Genomic DNA, 22346 nt, shown 5'->3' with positions numbered 1-22346 from the left:
AACAGAGAGCCAAGAGTAACCTGAACTATGCTCTGCGTCCCGCCGGGGCCTGGGCCCGGCCCCCTCTGGTGCCTTCGTGCCTCCCTCTTTTCCTGGCCCGGCCCCTGGCCCAGAGTCTGCCCTGGCCAAGCCTAGACCCGGCCCTCTGTGGCTCCTCTGGGTTCCAGGTTGGCGCAAACAAAGCCCTGATTGACTGCCCGGAGGGGCGGGCCCTGCTGCGCCTCCTCCCCTCAGTCCCGCCAGGGATTTGCCGGGAAGCGCGGGGGTAGGGGGAGACTCTGAGGGGTGCGCGGGTCTGTGGGGGGTCTGAGTTCCAGCCTTGAGAAGATTGTGCCCTCCCTCTGTCCGAAGCCCAGGCTGTACCCTCTAGGTCACCCGTCTCGAGTCCAAGTGGGAACACAGGGACTCCCTAGGACAGGGTGGGGTCTGTCACGGACCAGCTCTAGTCTTGGAGCTCCCAGGAGCAATCTAGCTGCAGGCTGCTTGAAAGTAAGAGGGAGTGGACTCAAGGAACAGACAGGGTCTCCCTTGGAGGCTAGAGTTTGATCTGCCTGGGTTCTGGGACCTGCAGGGAGTAGAAGGTAGGGTCACAGAGTAGTTTCTGCTCCTTTTGCTAATTCGATTCGTCTTCCGAGCATCTGAACAAGAATAGGAGTCAGTCATTTGAAAAGGGAGTTTGGGGCGGCAGCAGCCAAACTAGAGTAGGTAGGCGAGTAAGAGGAGGAAGGGCTGGGGAGAAGAGCGAGGTTGTAGCGGCTGCCTGTTGAGGAAGAGGTGGGAGGGAGGAGGAGGGGGAGGAGAGAGAGATGACGTGGGGAGACGAGGAGGGGGGTTGGACAGGGGAGGAGAAGGAGAGGGCTCGAGGGACCGTCTGTCGCGGGACAGGCTGGCCAGCTCGGGCGCTGGGAGGAGGAGGCAGGGGCTGAGGCAGCGGCGGCGGCAGTGCTCGGAGCGGCAGGAGCAGTAGCAGCCAGACAACAGCTCCTCCGGCTCCCTCCGGCAAGCCACAGTCAGTCCCCTAGCCGCGATGGCGCTGCCAAGCCCGGCGAGCGAGGAAGCTGAGGGGCCCTGTCAGGAGGCAAACCAGAACTATCAGGAGCCGGTGTGTAATCCTGTGCCCGAGCCGGAGCCCGAACCGGAACCGGAGCCGGAGCCGGAGCCGGAGCCGGTGCCAGTGCCCCCGCCCGAGCCTCAGCCTGAGCCGGAGCCCCAGCCCCTACCCGATCCTGCACCCCTGCCGGAGCTGTGCTTTGAGGCTGAACCAGTGCAAGAACCCGAGCCCACGCCCACTGTGGAGACCCGAGGCACAGCGCGTGGCTTTCAGCCTCCCGAAGGTGGCTTCGGCTGGATAGTAGTGTTTGCAGCCACCTGGTGCAACGGCTCCATCTTCGGCATCCATAACTCTGTTGGTATCCTCTACACCATGCTACTAGAGGAGGAAAAAGAGAAAAATCTCCAAGTGGAGTTCCAGGCAGGTGAGTGGCCCACGTGCCCCACCTGGCATTGTGGACAAGGGCGTCTGCTCCCACCGTCCTCCCCATACCTTTTGGTCTAAAGCGCCCTTTCAAAGTGTCTTTCTCACTCTTTCTTGCCTGTGTCCTGCTAGGGCATGGGTTGCAGGACTCTGGGCAGCCTGGGCAATGGAGACCTAGGCTGAAGCGGTCCCGGGGTGAGAACTGGGACATTCATTGGTTACAGGCAAGCAATGAACTTTTTGCCCTGGGACAAATCCAGACTCACCTTTTAGATTGTTTATTAAAGTACTTTGCCCGTGTGTGCTGGGGAAAATATTTGGAGGGTTTGGGGGCGGGAGCGGGAAGCGAAGTCCTGTAGACAGGACCATAGGAAGGTTGAAGGGTTCCAAGAGAAGCACCGAACAACGGCTACCCGCAGCAGCTCCTGTTCCTTTGCGGGGGTGGGGGGGAACCAGAGCGGTTTTCTGTCAAAACCCACTTCAGGAATCCTGATGACTCTTCGCTCAGAGTCAACACATGGCAGGCGTGTGTGTCGGCCGGAGAGAAAGGGAGGAGTGCGGGGGGGGGGGCGCGTCTCTGCCTGCTGTGGGTACGGCCCAGTCAGGCCGTGCGGTCGCCTGCCATTCCCGGGGAGCAAGGGGCTCACTGTGCACTGGAAGCCAAGCTTCAAAGGAGGCAGGGAGGCCCGAGACAGAAGGGGTCCTGCCACTCAGTCCGCACCTCAGCTGCGCGGTCTCTGGCTTCCCCACACCTCGGTTATCCGATGGGGGCTTCTTTCTCCCCAAAGTTAGAATGTTGACCCGACCCGTTCCTCCAGCTTTGGCTTGGGACTGACTTGGTCATCCCTAAGACTGGGCAGGGTGGGAGACATAGCCCTCACCTTACAGGCACGTGGCTGTGTGCGGACTCCCTAGCACAGAGATCCTCCAGTGACCTCCAGAAACTCAGCCAGTTCGCTCTGCCGAAGAAGCCCCTCAGCTGTTCTGATGAGAGGTTTCTGGACCTAGCTGGGAGCTTGAGCTATCCTTTCACGAAAATCTGGCTCCCTCTGTGAGCTGTTAGGATAGCTGGAAGTGTGCCCACCATCTCCTCAAGTTCCCTACTTTGGAAAAAGTGGAAAACAGAGTGTTCCCCTGGAGTTCTGGGGTCCTATCTTGGTAACCTCCCAAAGAGGAGACTTTTGGATGATCGGATGAGCTAGACATCTAGAATTCTGGGCTGCCCACTTGTGGATTACTTTTAGACATGCCCCTCCTTCAGTCAAGGAGGTGTATTGCTTGCAGCTTTGTTGGGCCGTCTGGCAGAGGGGGCTTTAGGACTCTTGTGCCTCAGACCTTGTGACCCATTGGCACCTCTGCAGTGTACAGGGTCCACTTGAGAAAATCTCGAGTGTACTCAGCGACTATAAATGGCAGTCCACAACAACCTAGGCTGCACTGTCCTGTAGTGGAGGAGTCCCTGAACTCCATGGGACAACTTCTGGGTGGAAGGCTGCTTCTATACTCCCTGGGACCACCATTTTCCTGCTTTGATGCAGATTAGGGGCTCTTGGGAAAGCAGCCAGGCTAGGCCCTCAGGATGTTGCCTTGGTTACTGGGGGGGGGGGGTTTGTGGGGAGGGCACCCGCTGAGAGTTGCCTTGTGGTTGAAGGCAGGCTAGTGGCCTTCAGGGTCAGTGGCAAAGTTTAGGCTAAATTTAAAGGGAAGCAGTCGAGGCTGAGCTGAAATTAGGCCCCTGTAGTTATGTGATGTGATCAGGCCTAGCGCTGGGGCCTTAGGAGCATGCACTAAAACTTGGAAAAACCACTCTTTTACCAGGAAGAGGTCCACTGCTGGGGAACAGACTTCAAAGTAGGTGATCATAGGAGACTCAGGGGGAGGGCTGGCAGGGACTTTCCGGTCAATACCTCACAGCGCAGCTGGAGGAGGCGGTGGTGTTGTGGTCCTTGCAGAGGTGTGGCTAGTGTGTATGCCAACACAGACTAGGTCCACTGAGGAGCTGGACTTAATGGTTTGATCTATGGAGAGTATAGGTCAAGAAGAGACAGAAAGGAATTTGGTATGTCCCAAGGATCTAGAGAATACTTTGGCGCGGGTCCTTGTTGTGATATATCATGATTTCACTGAAGTTATTTTTGATACTGAGCCTTTGCAGAATGCCTCGGTTTTTATTTTGGAGGTCAGTAACACCCCACTACATTCTTATAAGTATTTTATAGAAACATTTCATCCTCAGAATTACCTTTCTTGAGACCCTCAGATTTCTGAAGCTACTGTTTATTGACTTGTCTTTTGGGGTAGGCTCTTCCCACGTAGCCATGGGTAGCCTAGAATTTGCTGGGTAGCCCACAGTAGCTTTATACTTGCGATAGTTTGCCTGCTTCAAATCCCCAAGTGCTAGGATTATAAGCTTGTGCCACCATACTTTGCCCAAGTCACAATTTCGATCTTGATATTCCAAACATCTTTGCCTGCATTTAATTTCCTCAGTATATTCAATATTTCGTGCCATCTATGCCAACCTATGTTTGGTATGCCCTGGAATATCAAACAGATGGAGAAAAACTTAGTATTTTACTACTGTCTTTATGAGCCAGCGTTTGCCCAATAACCAGTCTGGGAGGACAGTTAAGGAAGTTGGTACATTGTTTATTTCTACTAATACGATGATTTTTACATTTTCTTGATGTCTTACAGGACATTCATTCCTAACAGTCTATTAATTTGTATTTGGAGGTGCTCTGCAACTCAAGTTTTTTAGACCTAACACTGCCCAGCCATGAAGGTATACATAATGGCTTACTGGGTCTAAGGTTCTGCAGTTAGTGAAAGTCCCAGAGAAAGGTAATTTCAATGTCTATAAGGGGACAGTGGCTCTTCGGCACAGGTCAAGGAACAGATAGAAGGAAAATAGAGTTTGGGCTGTCCTAGAGCAGGTAATGTACAATCTTTGTGAACCCGTGGCTTTGAGGTTCTGATGCATCTCCAGGTATATATTTTGTGGCCTTTCTTCAGCCCATTTAAAGGAAGCAACTCTCCTAGGAACTAGGTCTGGGGGGACTGATAGGCAACGGGTTTTTGAGAGTGAAACAAATAATGGAGATCTAGGCTGGGGATGGGTTGGGGGAGGGGGAAAGAACAGGAGAGAAGGGAGGGTAGACTTTGGTAGAAATCACAGGAAATTAGGGATCTCACCAGCCCAGAAAAGGCATAAGATAGGACAGGAGGCAGCCAGACCATTTTGTGGGATATATAGACCAAGCATGGTTTCTAGGGACAACAGATGACCCTTATGATGGGAAATAGGAGCAAGACTGCATTGGTTGCTAGCCCCAGCTAACTCTTCAAACCCCGAATAGAGGCAAGGTTGAAGTTTAAGTTCAGCAGATAAGGCAGATTTAGCCAGAGTTGCTAACACTGGATCCAAACTAAATTCTGTTTTAAAGTGCTTCAGAGTGAGCCCGTTCATTGCTCTCTCGGCCTTGATTTCCAGTTTACCACTGAGCTGTACATGATGAGAGGTCCTTTTATTGGGGAGTTTAGAGGTACAGTCCTTGGAAATTCCTGAGGGAGGCAAGGTTGGGGCTCTCACTACTAAAGAAAGTGGACAATAGTAAAGGAGGTTCACTACTGGTACAAGATGGCTTAGGCTGGTGATCTACCCTGGTGGAGAAAAAAAAAAAACTTTCTCTGCATACAGAAGACTAATCTACTATGCTTCAAAGTAACTGGGGGCAGAAACAAGCCAGCTGTCTTTCTCCTCGTCGTAGTGTTTTTAACTACTTGCTTCAGTGTCTCATTGGATTTAACTAGTAAACTGTTGACTTTGAGATTGAGGTGTCTTTTGAGTAAACATCTGCCAATCCCCTAACTTTGGCTGAAGGCTTTTGCCTGCTGTCCAGTAGAGCACGATCATGTTGGTGCTTTAGGCCACAGAGCCAATGGCTAGGCATCTTTCAAATCATTCCTCTGCCTCCTCTCCAACCGAAATGGGTGGGTCCCAATCTGTGACCGTGGTTCATGCTACAAAGAATGAAGATGAGAGGCTGGGGCACTGGAAAACCAAACAAGAAAATGCTTGTTGGAGCTGATAGCTGGGTACGCCTGGAGCCTTGTCTCACTGTCCAGTGGCCTCAAGTACTCATTGTAAACAACTCCTCTTGCTCTTGCCTAGTGCTATTGCTGAGTGAAACTTACTCTAAGTCTAAGAATGAGACCTCAGGCCAAATCTGAACACGCCCCCCAAACTGATGATCTCAATAACAGCAGCTAGGAGTTACAAAACCTGTGTATCCCAACCTGCTGTGGACCTCAATTACCTATCTATAAAACAAGAAAGCAAACTGTGTGACTTTTCTAACCACAACATCATCTCCTTCTAGAGTTGTGTGATAGCTCATTCTTTACTATTCACCTAGCGTAAGTTTTGACATGCAAAGAAAATTTTGTTAAGCTTCCTGAATGGGGCAGTTAGGTGAGTTGGGAATATATTAGGAAAGTGGAGAAAACCAAGTTGACACCGTTTTTCTACTTTATTTGTTTTAAAGACTATGGGTCTTTAAATTTTGTACACCTTTTAAAAGACCAGCTCCATTTTGTTCAGTATGTAAGAGCTACTCTGAGCCTATACATATTTTTCCCACAATGTTCTGCTCTCGAGAGAACTGGATTTCAAAAAGAACTCTCAACTTGGCGTGCTGCTAGTCTGTATGATACTCTTTCCCAGTATTCAAATTTGTTCCTCAAAAGTATTAAACTGAAAGCACTCCCTCAGGCCTCAGCTTGGACCTCTCGCCTTAAAAATATCTAGATGTACTTTTATTATTTTATATGTAAGTGTTTTGCCTGCATGTACATCTGTGCATCACATGTGTGCCTGGTGCCCTAGGAAGTGATGAACTTCCATGTGGGTGCTACGAATAGAGTTTGGGCCCTTTGCAATCACAGAGCCAACTCTCCAGCCCTGGGCCCTTCTCGTAAAATTTAATTTCCTACAGCTTGCTCTCATTTCTTATAAAGGCATGGTCAGTGTGACCTTTGTTTTTTATTACTTCAGGCTAGAAGTGGAAACCAAGATTTTAAATGTGATACAGAGCTTCCAAACTGGGGGACTTTAGACAGGCTGTCTTTTGTAGCTGGCTTGGGTATTCTTGCAGAGCCTTGGAGAAGGCTGAGATGCATGCCTGTCATCCCTGGTCAACTTTGGCTTTGCTCTCTATTTGGCTGAGAGTGCCTGATGCGGCTCCAGGCATGGAGTGCTTTCCTTTTACATAGGATTTTTATTTTCTTGTTATTTGGCAACATTTTTTTGTGAAGAAGAAGCAAGCAGCTAGACTATCAACATTTGCAGAAGTATGTTAGAGGTGCTGTCTCTACCTCTTGAGAAGTTCAGTTTCTCAGGACAGTGCCTTGCTCCTCCCAACAACCAAATGCCATGGAGTTTGTTTTATTGCGTATTTAAAAGAATTTGTTCATTTGTGTTAGATTGTGTGCATGATGGAATGTGATTTCATGACTTGAACTCTCTTGGGATTCAGTGGGTAAACACTAGAGAAAAGGACTTGTTTGTTTACCTGTTTGTTTATTTGCCTGATTGTCTTTTGAGACAAGAACTCACTACTTCAAACAAACATTTGAAATGTAAATAAAGAAAATATCTAATACAAACACAATGACCATGGGCAAAAAGAAAAAAGAAGCAAACAAAACAAACAAACAAAAAAAACCAAGCTGCCTTCAAACTTGGCAGTGGTCCTCCTGCCTCTACCTCCTGACTACTCAGATTACTAGCATGCACAACCACATGTGGCAGTAAGGCCTTGTTCTTAAAACATGCATATGTATGTGCACATGCATCCAGTCACTCATGTGTTGTGAATATTACATGGGAAAGAAGTCTTCCCCTATATTTCTACAGAGTTAAATTTAATGTGGCAGAGATACAAAGTATCTGGCCTAGATATTGCTAGGTCAAGAGGATGGAGAGTATGGTCAGCTTGGCTTGGTCATATTTCTTGGTCCAGACCCATTTGCTATTCTCCAGTTATGAGACTAAGAACCATTTATCACAAATTCCACTCTATATCACATTTCCCCCTATTCTGCATGCTACCTAAGTATTCAAATGTTGCTGAGCAGGGAATTGTGACATCTCTGGCTTCAGTGGTAATAAAGGACCTGCTCTGAAGGTGGGTGCATTGCCTGCTTATATGAAACAACTCAGCATCTACTTGTGGGTAGAGAATGTGGCATGTAACCTCTTCATCATAGCAGTCTTGTCCTTCTCTGTTCTCTACTTTCATGTTTGTGGAGTTGATAAAAGAAAAGTGCAAGATCGGCTGTCCCTTGCCACAGTGGATCAGCTCCCCTCACTTCACATTGTGCCTTTTTAGCACATTTGCTAGTATCCCATCTTCCTTCCCCCCACATTGTTCTCCCTCTTCTCTTGCTGTCCACTTCTCTGTTAGGAAAGCAATTGTTTAGGATGTTACACAAGCTCAACTCTATCTGCAGTTCCAAGATTACATATCTCTCTCTCATACACACAAATATATATATCAAGTCCTGTCTTTTCTGTCTTTTCTCCCATCTCCTGTTTTCCACTCTGAGTGAACGGTGACTTAAGAGTACAGAAATCACCTCTAGAGTTTTGTAGTAGAACAGCTGTTCTGAATACTGTTTGGCCATTCCCATACCTTCTCCTTTCACAGCCCTAAGCACCCAGCCCAAGAGGTATTGTTATGGTTGAGTCTTAATAAAAATCAAGCAATCTCCTTGTCTTTGCTTTAAATCCTCAGTATCATTGTTGTCCACCTCCTAGGCCCCCAGAACTCCAGACTGGGTTTAGCTTCTGGGTTCTGGTTCATACTATGTTAAGCTCCTATTATCTCTCTTTTTGCCAGCAAAAGATGCACACAGTTGGCTGTAGAGAGAGTAGAGAAGGAAGAAAACAGATACTAAAACCTTCAAGAATAAAAAGAAAAAATTTAGGGAGGGCAGAGAGAAGAAAGGGTAGTTCCTGGGTTAGCTGCTTCCTGTTTCTATGAGCTTAGGCAGAAACAAAGAAAGTGGATGTTGCTAGATAACCTGTCCCCACATAGGTTCTTTGCCTACCTTATCCTGGGGATCTATCCACCTACCAGTTTACCCCAGCTGTAATGCCATATACATGCACCCATGTGTTCAGACCTGTGTGTTTGTGTGTATAGTGGGACAGATAATGTCTAGCTGGCCTACTAGTAGAGTTCCTTCAAACATGGTGTCTATGAGATTGAAGTCATGGTTTTAGCCACTTGTTCAGTTTACCAGCTTGCAAACAAAAAGATTCTTCTGCTGATGGTTCATGTCACTCATATAGGTATAAGAGAATTGGATAGAAGACTGACAATAACTCCCTGCCAGCCCTCTTGCCACTGGGGTGATTGGGGTTGGGGGGAGCAGTATGGAGCATAGAGCCTAGCATGGTTGCCTCTGATGCATTCCACAGTGGGATTTCTTTGTCCTTTAGCTCCAAACTTCTGCTGAGCACCCTAATAATAGTAGTGGCATAGTTGTGATAAGCAACATTTACTTAACAGCAATTAGTTCTATGGAAAGTACCATCCTGAACACTTTCAATTACCTATTTGTTTTAATTCTCTACAGTCTAATCATATAGGTACCACTACTTCCTACACTTTGCACATAAATCAAGGCAAAGAAATATCATGTTCAGGTTTATGTGGCAAAGGCCAGGATTTGGATGTCAAGAGTCTACGCCCAGAACTCCTGCTTTTTGACCCTGAGTTAGCACGTAGCACAGCTGTGGGAGCAGCTGCCTTGGGACACTACTTTGGAGTTTTCTCCTTCCTGCTTCTTCTAGGCATCCTTATGAGAAAGAGAGATAGGGTTTAGTAAACAAAGGTTGGGCAGTCTTGTGATATAGGACATCATCTTCTCGCCACCCATCTCACTTTCCCCAGAGTGTGTGTGCAAAGAATCATAATTCTTAGAGTCCAAAAAGCATTAAACAACTTGTCACCTCTTTGTTCTTTAGTCCTAAACAAATCACATAACTTTTCTAGGATGCGGCCATCCCACATGCAAAGACCACAAAGCTGGCCTCAGCAAGCAGTATTTAATTTGATAGCTCTGTCAGGATGAGATGTGACTGTGTGTTTGTAAAAAGTCTTGGCAAATTATGGTCATTGTTGTTGTTATGATGATCCTCACTCAGGCCCTAGAAATGAAGTCACTATGCTTTTGTCTAAATGTGTCTCTAAATCTCTCTTCCCCTCCTCACTTTCGACTCCATCTCTTCACCATCTCCTCTCTGGATTCGTCTGCAGTTTGCTCTGATGTCCTAAAGCTAAAGACTGGACTGGTTGTTTTTCCTTTGTTCCTCAGCCCTAGGAGAGCCCAAGCAGAGGAGGAGCCAGATCCCTGGTCATATACATCCAAGGAAACAAGGCATGTGGAAATATTTACACCACTTGGCAAGAGCTCACAAACCTCACTCTATCAGGGGCTAAATTTTTCAATAGGAATTGCTAGGGCTGAGGGGCGGGTGGTGGGTGGAGTTAGGGTGCCACTTCCTCCAGAAGTTCTCTTGCAGATAGTAAGGAAGAAGGAAAGGGATATTTAGGGTCAGAAGGTCTGAGCCAGAGGACATTAAGTTTATAAGAAGACCTGCTCCTTTGTATTCAGCTCTGGAGTAGGCCAGTTTCCTTGTGTTTTAAACAGGATAGCCCCAGAGAGCCGAGGTCACAAAGGACTGCAGTAGAAGTTTCAAGCATGCATATCAGTGGTTACTTAGGAAGCCTCCATCAAGGCCAGTTAGTTGTCTGAGGAAACGGCTTTATTTGGTTGCTTGGAGACAAGGACCTTGCTCTAAAGCTCGGGCTGTCCTTGAACTCATGGTGATCCTCCTGTCTCAGATATCAAGTGTTGGGATTATAAGCATATGCCACCATGCCTGATACATTTTTCTTTCATTGCTTGTAATAAAATGTAAACCATAAACCCTTCCTTAAGACAAGGATTTTTAAATACATAAGTAAGCATTCTGGTTTTTAGCTATTCAAATATCTGAGCTAAAGGCCTAAAGTTATAGGTCGATGGCAGAGCATTTGCCTAGTATATACAAAGGTCCTGAGGTCTGTTCCTAGTCTGACCCCAACTAAGAGATTGAAGGAAATATGGAAAGACAGACAGACAGAGACAGAAAGAGATTGAGATTCCTATTTTTCAGGTCTATAATTGAGCTATGTGTGGAAAGGTGTGTCCTTAACTAATACATTTGTAGTGGAGGTTGCTTTAAAAGGGGGTTGAGAAATGAGTGAAGGCGGTGAGTTGTTGGCATGTTCCACAATTCTTTGTTCAATCACTAGCATTATGCATCCCTGCTTATCCTGAACTTTTCCAAAGTCAATCCTCTAGTGTTACTTGGTGGAAATAACATGGAGATCAAATTCAAAATGTACAGTGTTGAAAATTCTCTCTTTCTCCCTCCTGTCCCCCTGTTTCTCCCAAAGACTACCAGCACTTTCTAGGGTATCCTTCCAGAAATATTCTGTTTCTTGCTATCATTCAAATGTATATCCTACTTTTGAAGTGCAAATGATGGAAATTAACCTACATTATCTTCTAACTTGCCTTCAAACTTCAAAGTACCGTATTAGTTATACATTAAGTCCATAAAGCAAGCTCTCATTCTTTGTTGCAGACACATCATATTTTCAAATGGGTATATCATAAATTATTTAATCAATCTCTTACTGATGGACATTCAGCTGTCTCTAATATTTTCTTATGGGTTTTAGGATAAAGCAGCACTAGATGGAGATGTCTTATCATATGGTTCCTGGACAAAGTTTTCAATTTCTTGGACATTTTATTAGTTTTCTAATATAAAAAATAACATCATCACTGACATGGAGGTTAAACGAGACAACACACATTCAGCATCTAACATACAGTTTGGCACCTACTAAGCATCTGATTAAGTGTGAGTTCTTTCCTGGCTCAGGTGTCTTCCCCAACCATTATCTTCCAATTGCATGAATGTGGGTTTAATCCAAGAAAATAGGTCTTTACTGTGTGCTGGAATGACCTCCAGATGAGCCAGAGTAATGTCCCTTAAGTTTACAATTTCTTTGAAAAAAATACAACATTCAGAATAACTGTGGTTATTGCTAAGTAGGAAAAAATGTGTATTGTATCGAATTGAATGTTGTTATCACTTTCTTGTGGTGATGTGGGCAAAGAGAGAAGAATGTAGAATATGGAAACTTGCTGGTAGGGTTGGAACTCCACATAGGGTTTAGTTACTTGGGAACTGGGCAAAAGTAACATTATAGAAGTTAAGAATTAGACAATTTGTAGCCAGGTATTGTGGTGCAGGCCAATAATCCTACCACTTGCAAACAGAGGGAGGAGGATCAGGAGTTCAAAGTCAGAATGGCCTGCATATTACTACTTTGTCACAAAACAAAACACCTAAACTGAAAACCAGAACAAAAAAAATTAGACTATTTGCTTGTGTCTCAGATTCTGTTTCTTCTTGTTTTGTTTTGGGGTGGGTTTTCCCCCTCTGGGAATCCAGTGAGTCACTGTTCCCCATTAGGCCCTACACAGCAGGTGGGGTAGGGTGGGGTGGAAGGGTAGGAGAAGAAAAAATACTGAGGACATTTGGAGACAAGGGCATGGGGTTGGGGGATGTCTGGGCACCAGGCCACAAAATGAGATGCTTGCAAATGGCCCGTGGTACATCAGCCTGGGCCACACCACCTGCTTTTCTATGTCAGCAACCCAGACACTGTTTTCTAAGCATTCTGAGGCCAAGAAGAGCATAGTAGCAGAAGCTCTCAGCCTGGTGTCTAGATCCTGTGAAGCTCAGGAGAATGAAGCCTCTTGAGTTGCAACCGCCATCTCTTACTGGGTACGTTGTAGTTAACACCTCTGTTTTTTAAATTCATGGAACAATTAAAGGAAATTGTTTAAGCTCATAATATGCCAATGTCTTTGGTCACATCAAGTGCTATACTGATTGGATCTGGGAAATGAAAAATAAATATGATTTTGTGTCTATTAGGGGAAAGTTCACTGTATGGAAGGGCTGCATAGAATTCCTGTTCCCACTTTCTAGGGGCAGAAAATAGAAGACTAGGGGCAAATGAAAGTAGACAGTGATTCTAACCCAGGGCTTCCAATTCCATGCGTCATGGGGGTAGTAATATATGAGTTTTCTGAAGCTGCAATAGAAATTTTCCTAACCTCAGTACCATCTGAAGTTTAAGCGTATTGGGTAAGAAGCAGAATATGCAGTAGGAGAAAATAAGGAACCAGGAGTTGTGCCATTAAGGGAATAAAATGAAGATTTAGACATAACTGAGACCTTGTAGCTGGAATTCAGAAAACATTGTCATCCATGGGGAGAGAGGAGTGGAGGAGGAGAGGGGGAGAGGGGAGAAAAGAGGAGAGGAGGAAAAAAGGGAGTTCTAGAGTAAGTTCTTTGTGACCTTGCTAAGTCCATTTTCCTTTCTGGGCTTCAGATTTCTCTCCTTCGGAAATGAGAAATTTGGACCAATGAACAGTTTCACATGGAGACCTTGGGCTTGATGGAGATGGGGAATGCATGGCACAGAGGTGAACAAGAGAGCTGCTTTGAAAATGGAAACATAGCCTCACAGATTTGATTTAAGGCAGCTTTCAGACATAGTAACTATCCATAGCTTCAATCCTATATCCTTGAAGAATTCCCTCAAGTGAGGCAAAGAGAAATGGCAAGATGGTATAGCAGGTAAGCTCACCTGCCACCAAGCCCAGAAATCTTAAATTCCATCTTCAGGAACTACAGAGTGGCAGGAGAGAACTGATTTCCTGTGAGTTATCCTTTGACATTCACACAGACTGTAACATAAGGGCACATGAACACACATACATGCAGATAGATAGATAGATAGATAGATAGATAGATAGATAGATAGTAGGTAGATAGATAGACAGATGATAGATAGAGATGTGATAATTTTTAAAAAGAGACAAAAAGAATTATGTGTGTATGTATGTGTGTATACTTGTGCAAGTAAGATCACACCTCAAAGCACAGTTGGTATTTGTTAGAACCAATTATGATATACTGAGTTAACATCATAGGAAAATCTTTCCTGAATAATCTCCACTCTAAGACTGCTTTCTAGGGACTAAAGAAATGGCTCTGTGCTTAAGAGCACTTTTTACTCTTGCAAAAGATCTTGAGTTCGATTCCCAGCACACACATGGTGGCTCCCAAGCCTCTGTAACTCCAGTTCTAGGACAGTAGCACTAGATACACTCATGGCGCACAGACATATATATATATGTATAGGCAAAATACTAATACACATAAAACAAAATCAATAAATCAAAAAAATTAAGAAAGCTTTCCAGATACACTCAAGGAGATCAGAGTGGTTTTATTGTTTAAAAGAAGTTTGTGTTTTATGTGTAGGGATTCTGTCATAGAGCCAGCTTGAATCAGCACTGATGTTCAGCCAAACCATCTAGATAAACACTATTCACTAGCTGTTTGTCTGTGTGCAAGGTATTTAACTTCTCTGTACTGTTATTTCCCTGTTTGTAAAGGAAGATAACAAAATCACTTACACTTAACAAACTCACTTATATGGTTATGACATGAGCTTATAAACTGCCTTAGAATAGTATCTGACACATTGCAGGAGCTACATACATGTTTGCTGTGCTTGGCATCTATTTAATAATCTGTGGCTTGTGAATCTACATACTGGGGCCTGAAAGAACAAATGTGATCCCAGGTTAGCCCAATTATACTAAAAAATTGGGGGTTGGGTGCATTGTTAAGATACCACGTGGGCTAGTCTCATGTAGCCCAAGCCTAGGACTAGATTAGGACCTTCAGAGTCCCTAAGAACTACTTTTAGACTGTTAAATGCTGTGAGATGACAGAGTTTGATTGGTAAATATATACTTTTCTTATTTGGATGTGACTTTAACTTACTGATACCTAAAATTATGCTCAATCCATATGTGGGGTCATCCCACACAAGTTATACTAGTCCATACACTCCTCTCTAAGTTCTGGAAAGAATCAATAACTTTGCGTGGTCTACACAGCTACACACAGCAGTTTTCCACCCAAGCAGTTCCATACACAGCAGGGAGCTCTGTATCCTGTTCCTACTGGCTTATCTTGCCAGGCCTCATGGACTCTGTTGGTTGGAACCTCCCACACAGTACTTGGAAGGATTATTATCTTCTGGGAGCAGGTGAGGACATAAACCTGGAAGTCTCAATAAAACAATCCTGGCAGGAAGCTCGAAATATTATCAAGTTAAAATCCTAGTGTAGAGTTGGGATGAGAGAGAAGAACAATTAGGATCCTCTGCCTCTTCGTGATGAGTGGAGCAAGAGTCTCCCAACTCTGACTATTCCAGTGACTTCAAGTCAGTGACCTTAGAAACCTTGATGTCATTATCAGCTTCTATATTGCTCTGTGCATCAACAGGTTCTAACCACTCAAGTGGTGAACAATAAGATTACTATGTGCTTCAAGAACCAAAATGGTTTGGGGGCTTTTTTCCCTTGACCTACATTTTGCCCATGTAAAGAATACCTCAAATTAAAATTTCTATAGGTCTGCTAACTAAACAGATGGAGAAACATAGTGTTATATGTAAGGGAGGTACAGAGACCTTCATTTGCCATCTTCCCTGGGGATGGCACCACTCACATTCAGGCCTGTACTATCTGCCCTTTTCATAAAGTGTCTCAAACATGGAAGGCTCAGGTGGAACCGGTCAGACCAGATGTTGTGAGCCTACGCCTTGTAGAAAGAGAAAGATAGATACACACACAGCCACGGGAGAGAGTAAGGAGGAAACAAAGGTTCCAGCCTCTAACTTGGAAAAAAAAAAACTACCTATGGCTTCCAGGGTATCATCAATGAACACTGCTAAAGAATGTTGTGGCTCACCTATGCCCCATGAATGCCCCTTGGCTGGTACTCCAGACAGGAATAGAAACCTCAAGGCTACATTTCAGGTCATGGCTCAACAGAGGCTAGCGCTGGCCTTGAGGTCCTCTCTTTTTCATGGACTTAGTCTGAGCATTGAAATAAAAAATGACTTGGGATGGGAGCCCACAATGACAATCCCAAAGTTTAACTCCCCTTTATTTTACTCCTCTGCATTCTATGTGGCCCAACATTTAACATTAAGTACAGTTTTAGAGCCCTGGCTTTACTGTTTACCTGATCCACAGCCTTGGCCAAGTCCGCACTTCGCTTTCCTTCTCTGCAGAAAAGAGGGCAGTAGAGGTTATAATCCCTGCTTCTCAGCTGTTTGATAAAGTTCAAATGATAGAATTTGAGAACCCTTTGGAAACTACTTTGAATATTCCACATGAATTATCACCATGGTCAGATTAATAAGCAAATCTGCAAATTTGCATATGTGGTTATGCATGTATGTATGTGGATGGAGACATTTACCCACTGTGCATGCATGTATAAGCCACTCCATCTATATAAGAAATTACACATACATATCTGTTTTTAAGCTTGAACTCATGACATGGACCTTTAAAAATGCATGCTCCCCAAAAGAAGTGTGCACATACAAACAGCCTCATAGCTGTGAAATGAATGGGCAGACCACAGTGTTCATCTTCTCTCTAGACTGGTCTTCTGGGAGTCTGAAAAAGACACTCTTTCTAAATTCCCCAACTTCATCCTCTCAGTGTCTCTTTTGCCCTTGCTGGGGCCTCTTCCTGGCCTCCATCTTGTTTGCACGTTAGCACAGCTGCTGCTAAAATTCAGGCTGCCCTGTGTGGCATCCACATGTCTGGAGAGCATGGGGCCTGTCCAGTTGCTCCACGAATAGCAGCACCACAGTTCCTTCCCGCACAATGTATTTATAGCCACGCTTGCAAATAGCTGACAACATTTTCAGAGTATTTTTCAAAACACAGTTAATCCATCCACAGAAATAGTCACTGGCCCAAATGTTCTGAAGCTAAAAGAAATTAGGCCTAAAGGAAATTGAATCCCACATCCCTCTTCTCCTCTTCCTCCTGTTCATTATCACTCCTGTGACCCCCTTTGGTCACTTCTTATTCCATAGATCTCTGAGCTTAAGGTATGGAAATATAGTACCATAGAGTAGATTTGCTTCAGAGAGCTTGGCATCATCAGAGCCTAATGCTTTAAGAGGAAGGAAGGAAAGAAGAAGGAAGAGGGCGTGAGAGTGTTGAGGATTAGGAGAAGAAAGCACATAACTGGAGAATTTGTAATGGTCAGACCCAAAACAAGGAAGCTGAGTGCCCATTTTGAGAGCAACTAGAATTTTGGTTGGTTTTAGATGATCCCATCCTTCCCACAGTCTGTGGGATGTGAACCCACACATTGTGTTGCTTCTTTGCAGTATTGAAACACTAAAGCAAGCCCCAAGTGATGGAGTTGAAGAGGTAAACATGATTAAAGGATAATGTAAGCTCCCAGGAAGGGAACAGGCCTGAGGCTATGGTGACATGGGCTTAGGTAGGGTTAGAGTATCACTTATTATCAAAACCAGGATGCTTTTGGGGACGGAAGAGAACACTGTTAATATTTTTCTAGAACACTAGGCATAAAACAGGATTGTCACAGGTAACCCAAAATGTGTGTCCATTCTAGAAATAGGGTGTGTTTGTTACAGCTTTCTGAGAAAAAGAGCACCATAAAGACTCCTCATAAGGTGCCTTGAGAAATGTATTCATGTTTGTGTATGTGTAGGTGGAGGGACTGTTCACTGTGAGTCTGGATTAAATTTGTATGAAAGTATGTGAGAGTGTGAGCATATCTAGCTTTGTGTTACTATGGATGTGTATGTGTGTCATATGTGTGATGATGCATGTGATATGTGTGATGGTGTGTGTGTACATGGATATATTAAGAGTGGACGAATACATGTGCATGTGGGCACATGCAAGATAGCCAGTCCTCACCTCTGCTTCTCTGAATTGGAGACTCAGTTCCAGGATAGAAGTCACATAGTCCACTGCCTTATTTTACATGCAGGGAAACCAAAGCATGGGTAATAAGTTTTATTCACTTCCACCACTTGTTTGGCAATGGTAAAAGATTGACTAGCAACAGTCACAGTAATCCTGGTTGGGTGTCAGATGCCAATCCATATGCATTGAAGTGAAAGCCCAGTGACTTCTTAAAGGTTTTTGCAAACAATGGGTACTTGGCAAGTGCAAAAAAGAAGCTTCTTAAGTCATTTCGAAGTGCCTGAAAAGACTAGGCTTGGGTGCCAGGGGAATATTTAACCAATGGCTGGTTCCCTTGGAGCTGTTTCTCTGAAGGATGCTGTTTAAGCAGTGGAAGCTTTGAAATATCACTTGATGCCACCCTTCTCATCCCTCACTCTCAAGATGTTATTTGTCTTAGAGACAAACCTTGATGTCAAGTAGAGATCCACTAAAAATCTTCACAGGATTTAGGCCAGACAATATGCTGGACATTTCCCTAGATTCACATAGGAGACAGGACAGCCTCTCTCTCCTAGACCCTTATTCCTGCCCCATCACACTGGACTCCAAGGCAAGAGAAATGGCGACAGCTGTCCTAACAGGGTTAGAGATGGAAGCTAAGAATGTGTTTCTCAGAAGATAGATAGCTACCTCATTTTTCCTGGATTGTTTGGTCTGTAGCTGAGGGATAGCCACATAACAATGAAGCAAAACACCAAAACATTAGTCCTCATCTGAACAGGACTGCTTGAGTTTTCATTTTGCTGTACAAAGGATGAGACAAGACTATGTATAGGAAAGGTCAGGAGGAACTCTTCCATTTTTTGTCCTAGAGATACTCGAGTTTAGAGTCAGCCAGTATTCACTGGGCATTTACTATGTGCCCCACATCAAACTGGATGTTTACATAAGTGAATTTTATCATTGAGGCCTTACACTAACCCTGTAAATACACTCCAAGAAATAATTACCAGTGGCACGGTCAAAGTAAAACATTTAATAACGGCAGAATGGGAGTTCAACCACAACTTTCTTGACTAAAAGAAGTTATTGATAGCCTAAGGCATGCCAGGCATTATGCTAAAATTTTTTCCACAGATTATCTCACATAATCCTCAGAATAACTCTGTGGGGGTCTACTTTTTCCAATATTTTCCACATAAAGCTATTAAGGAACAGAAATATTAGGTCACTTCACCAAGGTCCAGTGCTAGCACTTGCAGTAAAGGATACGAATTCAGTCCTCTTGACTCTCAAGAGTCAACCCTTCCCTGTTCCTCTGTAAATAACACTATATGCTTCTGGATAGTAACCCCCTCTAGTACTAGGGATTAAAACCTGGGGTTTTGAGCATGCTGGGCACATAGTCTACCACTGAGCCACAGCTCTTAGCTTTCAAATAACTCATAAAGCCTCTTGCAGCTTTGACATTGTAGTGGTCAGCCAGCTCTATGCTAATCCTTCCCTATTAACCCCAGCAGCCTTGACTGTGTTCTCCTGTTATTCTTCTCTGCCCATTTGGGTCTCCCCACTAGTAATGCCTCTATACCAGTAGACCCAGTGAATATATCCTTCCCAGCTTAGTCTGAGTTGCTCTAGGGCTGACTCAGCTTCCTCACTTCTGCATGTCCCAGGAGATCCCTGGTTCAAGCTAACTAGAGAGACTACCCAGGAAGTCCAGATCGAGCAAGAGTCCCCTGCATCAATAAGTAAGTGAGGAGCAATAGAAAATACCTCATCTACCTTAAGGCCCCCCACATACATATATATACACGTGCATGCACATTCATATATACATGTCAAAAATCTGAGTTCTGCCACTGTCTGCAAATTTTATGGCTACCCTCTGTGTGCTTTACTACCCTGAAGATTAATTGCCTCATTAGTAAAAATCAGGGTATTTTCACATGTTTTTTGTGGAGAGTAAACTCGTGCATGGAGGTTAGAACTTTCAGAAGCTGTTGGTTTATTAGGTTTGTTTTACTTAGTTAGTTAGTTAGTTAGTTTTTCTCTTCTTCTACAATGTGAGTCCTGGGGATCAAACTCAGGTCATCAGACTTGGCAAAAAGTGCCTTTGCTCATGGATCTTTTTCACAAACCCAAAGAACCTAACCTGTGTTTAAAGGTTTGAAAGAGTTTAAATGAAAAGAAAATGTATGCCAAAACATTGATTTAGATTTGTCTTGTGTGTTTTGAGGATCAGATCAGAAACCAGCTCGGAAATGTTTGATGAGCTTTGATGAGCTCCTCTCTCAGGAGGAGCTGTTGCTCTGACTCTTCTGCTTCCTGCCTGCCCCTGTATACACACAAGAATGCAAATCGGCCCAGCCTAGCTAATGTCTTGTCCCCCTGCCCCGTTTGCTTAGTAAACTAGGTGACCATCTGCTTCTGTAATCTCTGTGACAAAGAATCACGGGATTCTTTTTCCTTCCCAGAAGCAAAATTTGCCAGGTTTTTATGTACAGAAAGGCTTTCTTGTTTCACCTGCATGAGTGGTGCCTGTTTCACCTGCATGAGTGGTGCCTAACCCTGGGTCTATGCAAATCAAGACAGACATAGGTGGAAAGTGGGTAAGGAAACTAACTGACCTCAGAGAAGTGACAGATAGCAAATGGTGAGTTCTAGTTGTGCGTGTTTGTGTGCATAGTGAAGTGGGTAGGAAGTTTATCTGAAAGCCTTTTAGAGATAAGTAATCTGAATTTGATTTTCAGATAACCATTAGTCTTCGGGAATAAAATAAAACTAAGCAGTAACCACAATAAAAGTTAAGCATTAGACCAAAGAGATATCAATGACTATGCACTGCATTTCTTCATGTGTGTGCACTGATTTGTATGCAGATGCATGTGTGTATACACATATGTGAAGGCCAGAGGTCAACCTAAGGCATCATTCCTCAGGAGCTGTCCACCTTGTTTTTTGGGGACAGGGTCTGTCACTGGGACCTGGGACAGGCTGCTTTGGCTAAGCCAGCTGGCAGGAGACCTCTAGGTATGTACCTGTCTTCACTTCCTTGGTGCGGGATTATTAGAAGTGTGATCCAGAACCACCACACTTGGCTTTTCATGTGAGTCCTGGGGATTCAGACTTATCGGTTCCTCATACTTGTGCAGCAAGCACTTTATCAACTGAGCTATGGCCTCAGCCCCATGTGTGTTAACCTGTCTGTTTCCTTTATTCGGTTTGAGTTTCCTCAAGAGGACTCATTTCACTACCTACAGCGTCTTTTTCTGGGTGGCATGATGCAAGAAGGTCAAGGGGAAATAGAGAGTTAAGTTGCAATCCTGTGTGAACAGAGAGAAGTAAACACCACACGTGAGTCAAGTAAGACCAATCGGTGATAACAACAGCTAACAGATGACAAAAGGTTTCCTGAAGGAAAATCAGAGTGATTCTCACACCTAACATAAGGCATTATAGTCTTAAGTACTTACTTGATAAGTTTGTGTATGGAAGTGAGGGGCAAGGATGGGATCATATGGCTTAAAAGAAGGGTATTGCAGTTGTTCCTGTCTTTCATTCTAGGCACATTAATCAAAGCCAGATCCACATTTTCTTCTCTGGCCTTATTTGCAAGGCTACTTTAAAGGTATGATATGTTTGGATTTGTTTTACAAATCATTGTTCTTAGCAACCAAGGTCAGAGATTTTGGCTTTTGCTTTGACTGCTAACCATACTCCTAAGAAATCCCACAGGAAGCCCCAAGATTTATGGACACCTGGCAAATGACTGTCCTCTTTCCTTGTCCTGTCTATGAATTCTGATTGGAATTGTGGGGGCCAAGTATTCTTTCTTCCTCTCTTTCCCTTGGGGCCGATCAGGTTTCTGAGCTCCAGGGGAGAGCTGCACTCTCAATCATCCTCTGACCAAGGCCGGAATTCCCAAAGCACCATCTGCCTCTTCTGTTTTCCAGGTGCAGCTGGGCAGGACAGAGTTCCCACACATCTGTCCTGTCCTTCCGTTGGCAGCCTGGCCTTCCCACCTCCAGTTTCCAGAGCCAATCTAAATCAGTCCTCTGCATTATTCCCCTTCAGGAAAAAAAGCAAGCGAGCAAGACAAGCTCCTCTCTCGCCAGCCCAATAATACTCTGAACAGGCAGGCAGCTGGCATCTGAAGCAGGCAGCTAGCATCCTGAGTTCTAGCAGACTGGGCCACATAATTATCCAGAGAATGGGGTCTTGGAGCTTGCTTGCCTCATACACAGAGGCCAGCAAGAGAATATTATGTTTGAGGAAAGAACTTTTGAACAGACACGGTGACTGATCCAATTTTCCCTCAGCCTCTGGCCTCAGCCTCGTGCTTCAAGTAATGCCCAAGAGAAAAACTCAGCCTCTTTTCTTGTTGTCAGAAGTGCAGATTTTGGCCCAAGGCCCAGGTGAGGAAGAGGATGACAGAATGACAGAGTTACCTAACTGTTCGCAACAAAGAACACATTCCTCCCCACCCGGCCCTGCCCTAACATGTCATTGAATGCCTCTTCCTGTGCCACCCCTCAGTAAGCTTTTGCCCTTCTCTTCCTACATGAAGCTGTTATTGCTTATTCCAATAAAAGGTTATCCAACATGCAAGAAACCTTAGTTGTGGCCTTTGAGTCTGACCACATATTTTAAGTTTTTGTGAGTTTTCAGAGGGGCCTACTAGCTCCTTTTATGAAATATTCAGGCCTGAGGCATATGATGGTAGTTACATGAAAATAAAATGGACCCAGAAGTAGTGGTGCAAGCCTTTGATCCCAGAACTCAGGAGGCAGAGGCAGAGGCAGATGGATCTCTGTGAGTTTGAGGCCAGCCTGATCTACATAGTGAGTTCCAGGACAGCCAGAGGTACATAGTGAGACTATTTCAAGAAAGAAAGAAAGAA

The 22346-nt window shown here is 44.6% G+C and overlaps 1 protein-coding gene across 1 annotated transcript in view; it reads left to right on the top strand.

Moving 5' to 3' along the window:
• Nucleotides 1-827: 827 nt before the first annotated feature.
• Slc16a2 (solute carrier family 16 member 2) overlaps nt 828-22346 on the top strand; it is a 123768-nt gene continuing 102249 nt past the window's right edge. The window contains exon 1 of the mRNA XM_031366269.1: nt 828-1475. Within this exon, the coding sequence (XP_031222129.1) occupies nt 1028-1475 (448 nt within the window). The 5' untranslated portion in view covers nt 828-1027. The remainder of the gene's footprint in view (nt 1476-22346) is intronic.

This window comes from Mastomys coucha, chromosome X (assembly GCF_008632895.1).
Source record: "Mastomys coucha isolate ucsf_1 chromosome X, UCSF_Mcou_1, whole genome shotgun sequence".
NCBI classification, from domain to species: Eukaryota; Metazoa; Chordata; class Mammalia; order Rodentia; family Muridae; genus Mastomys; species Mastomys coucha.
The sequence above is the reverse complement of the archived record's forward strand: the minus strand, read 5'-3'. Positions and strand labels throughout refer to the sequence as shown.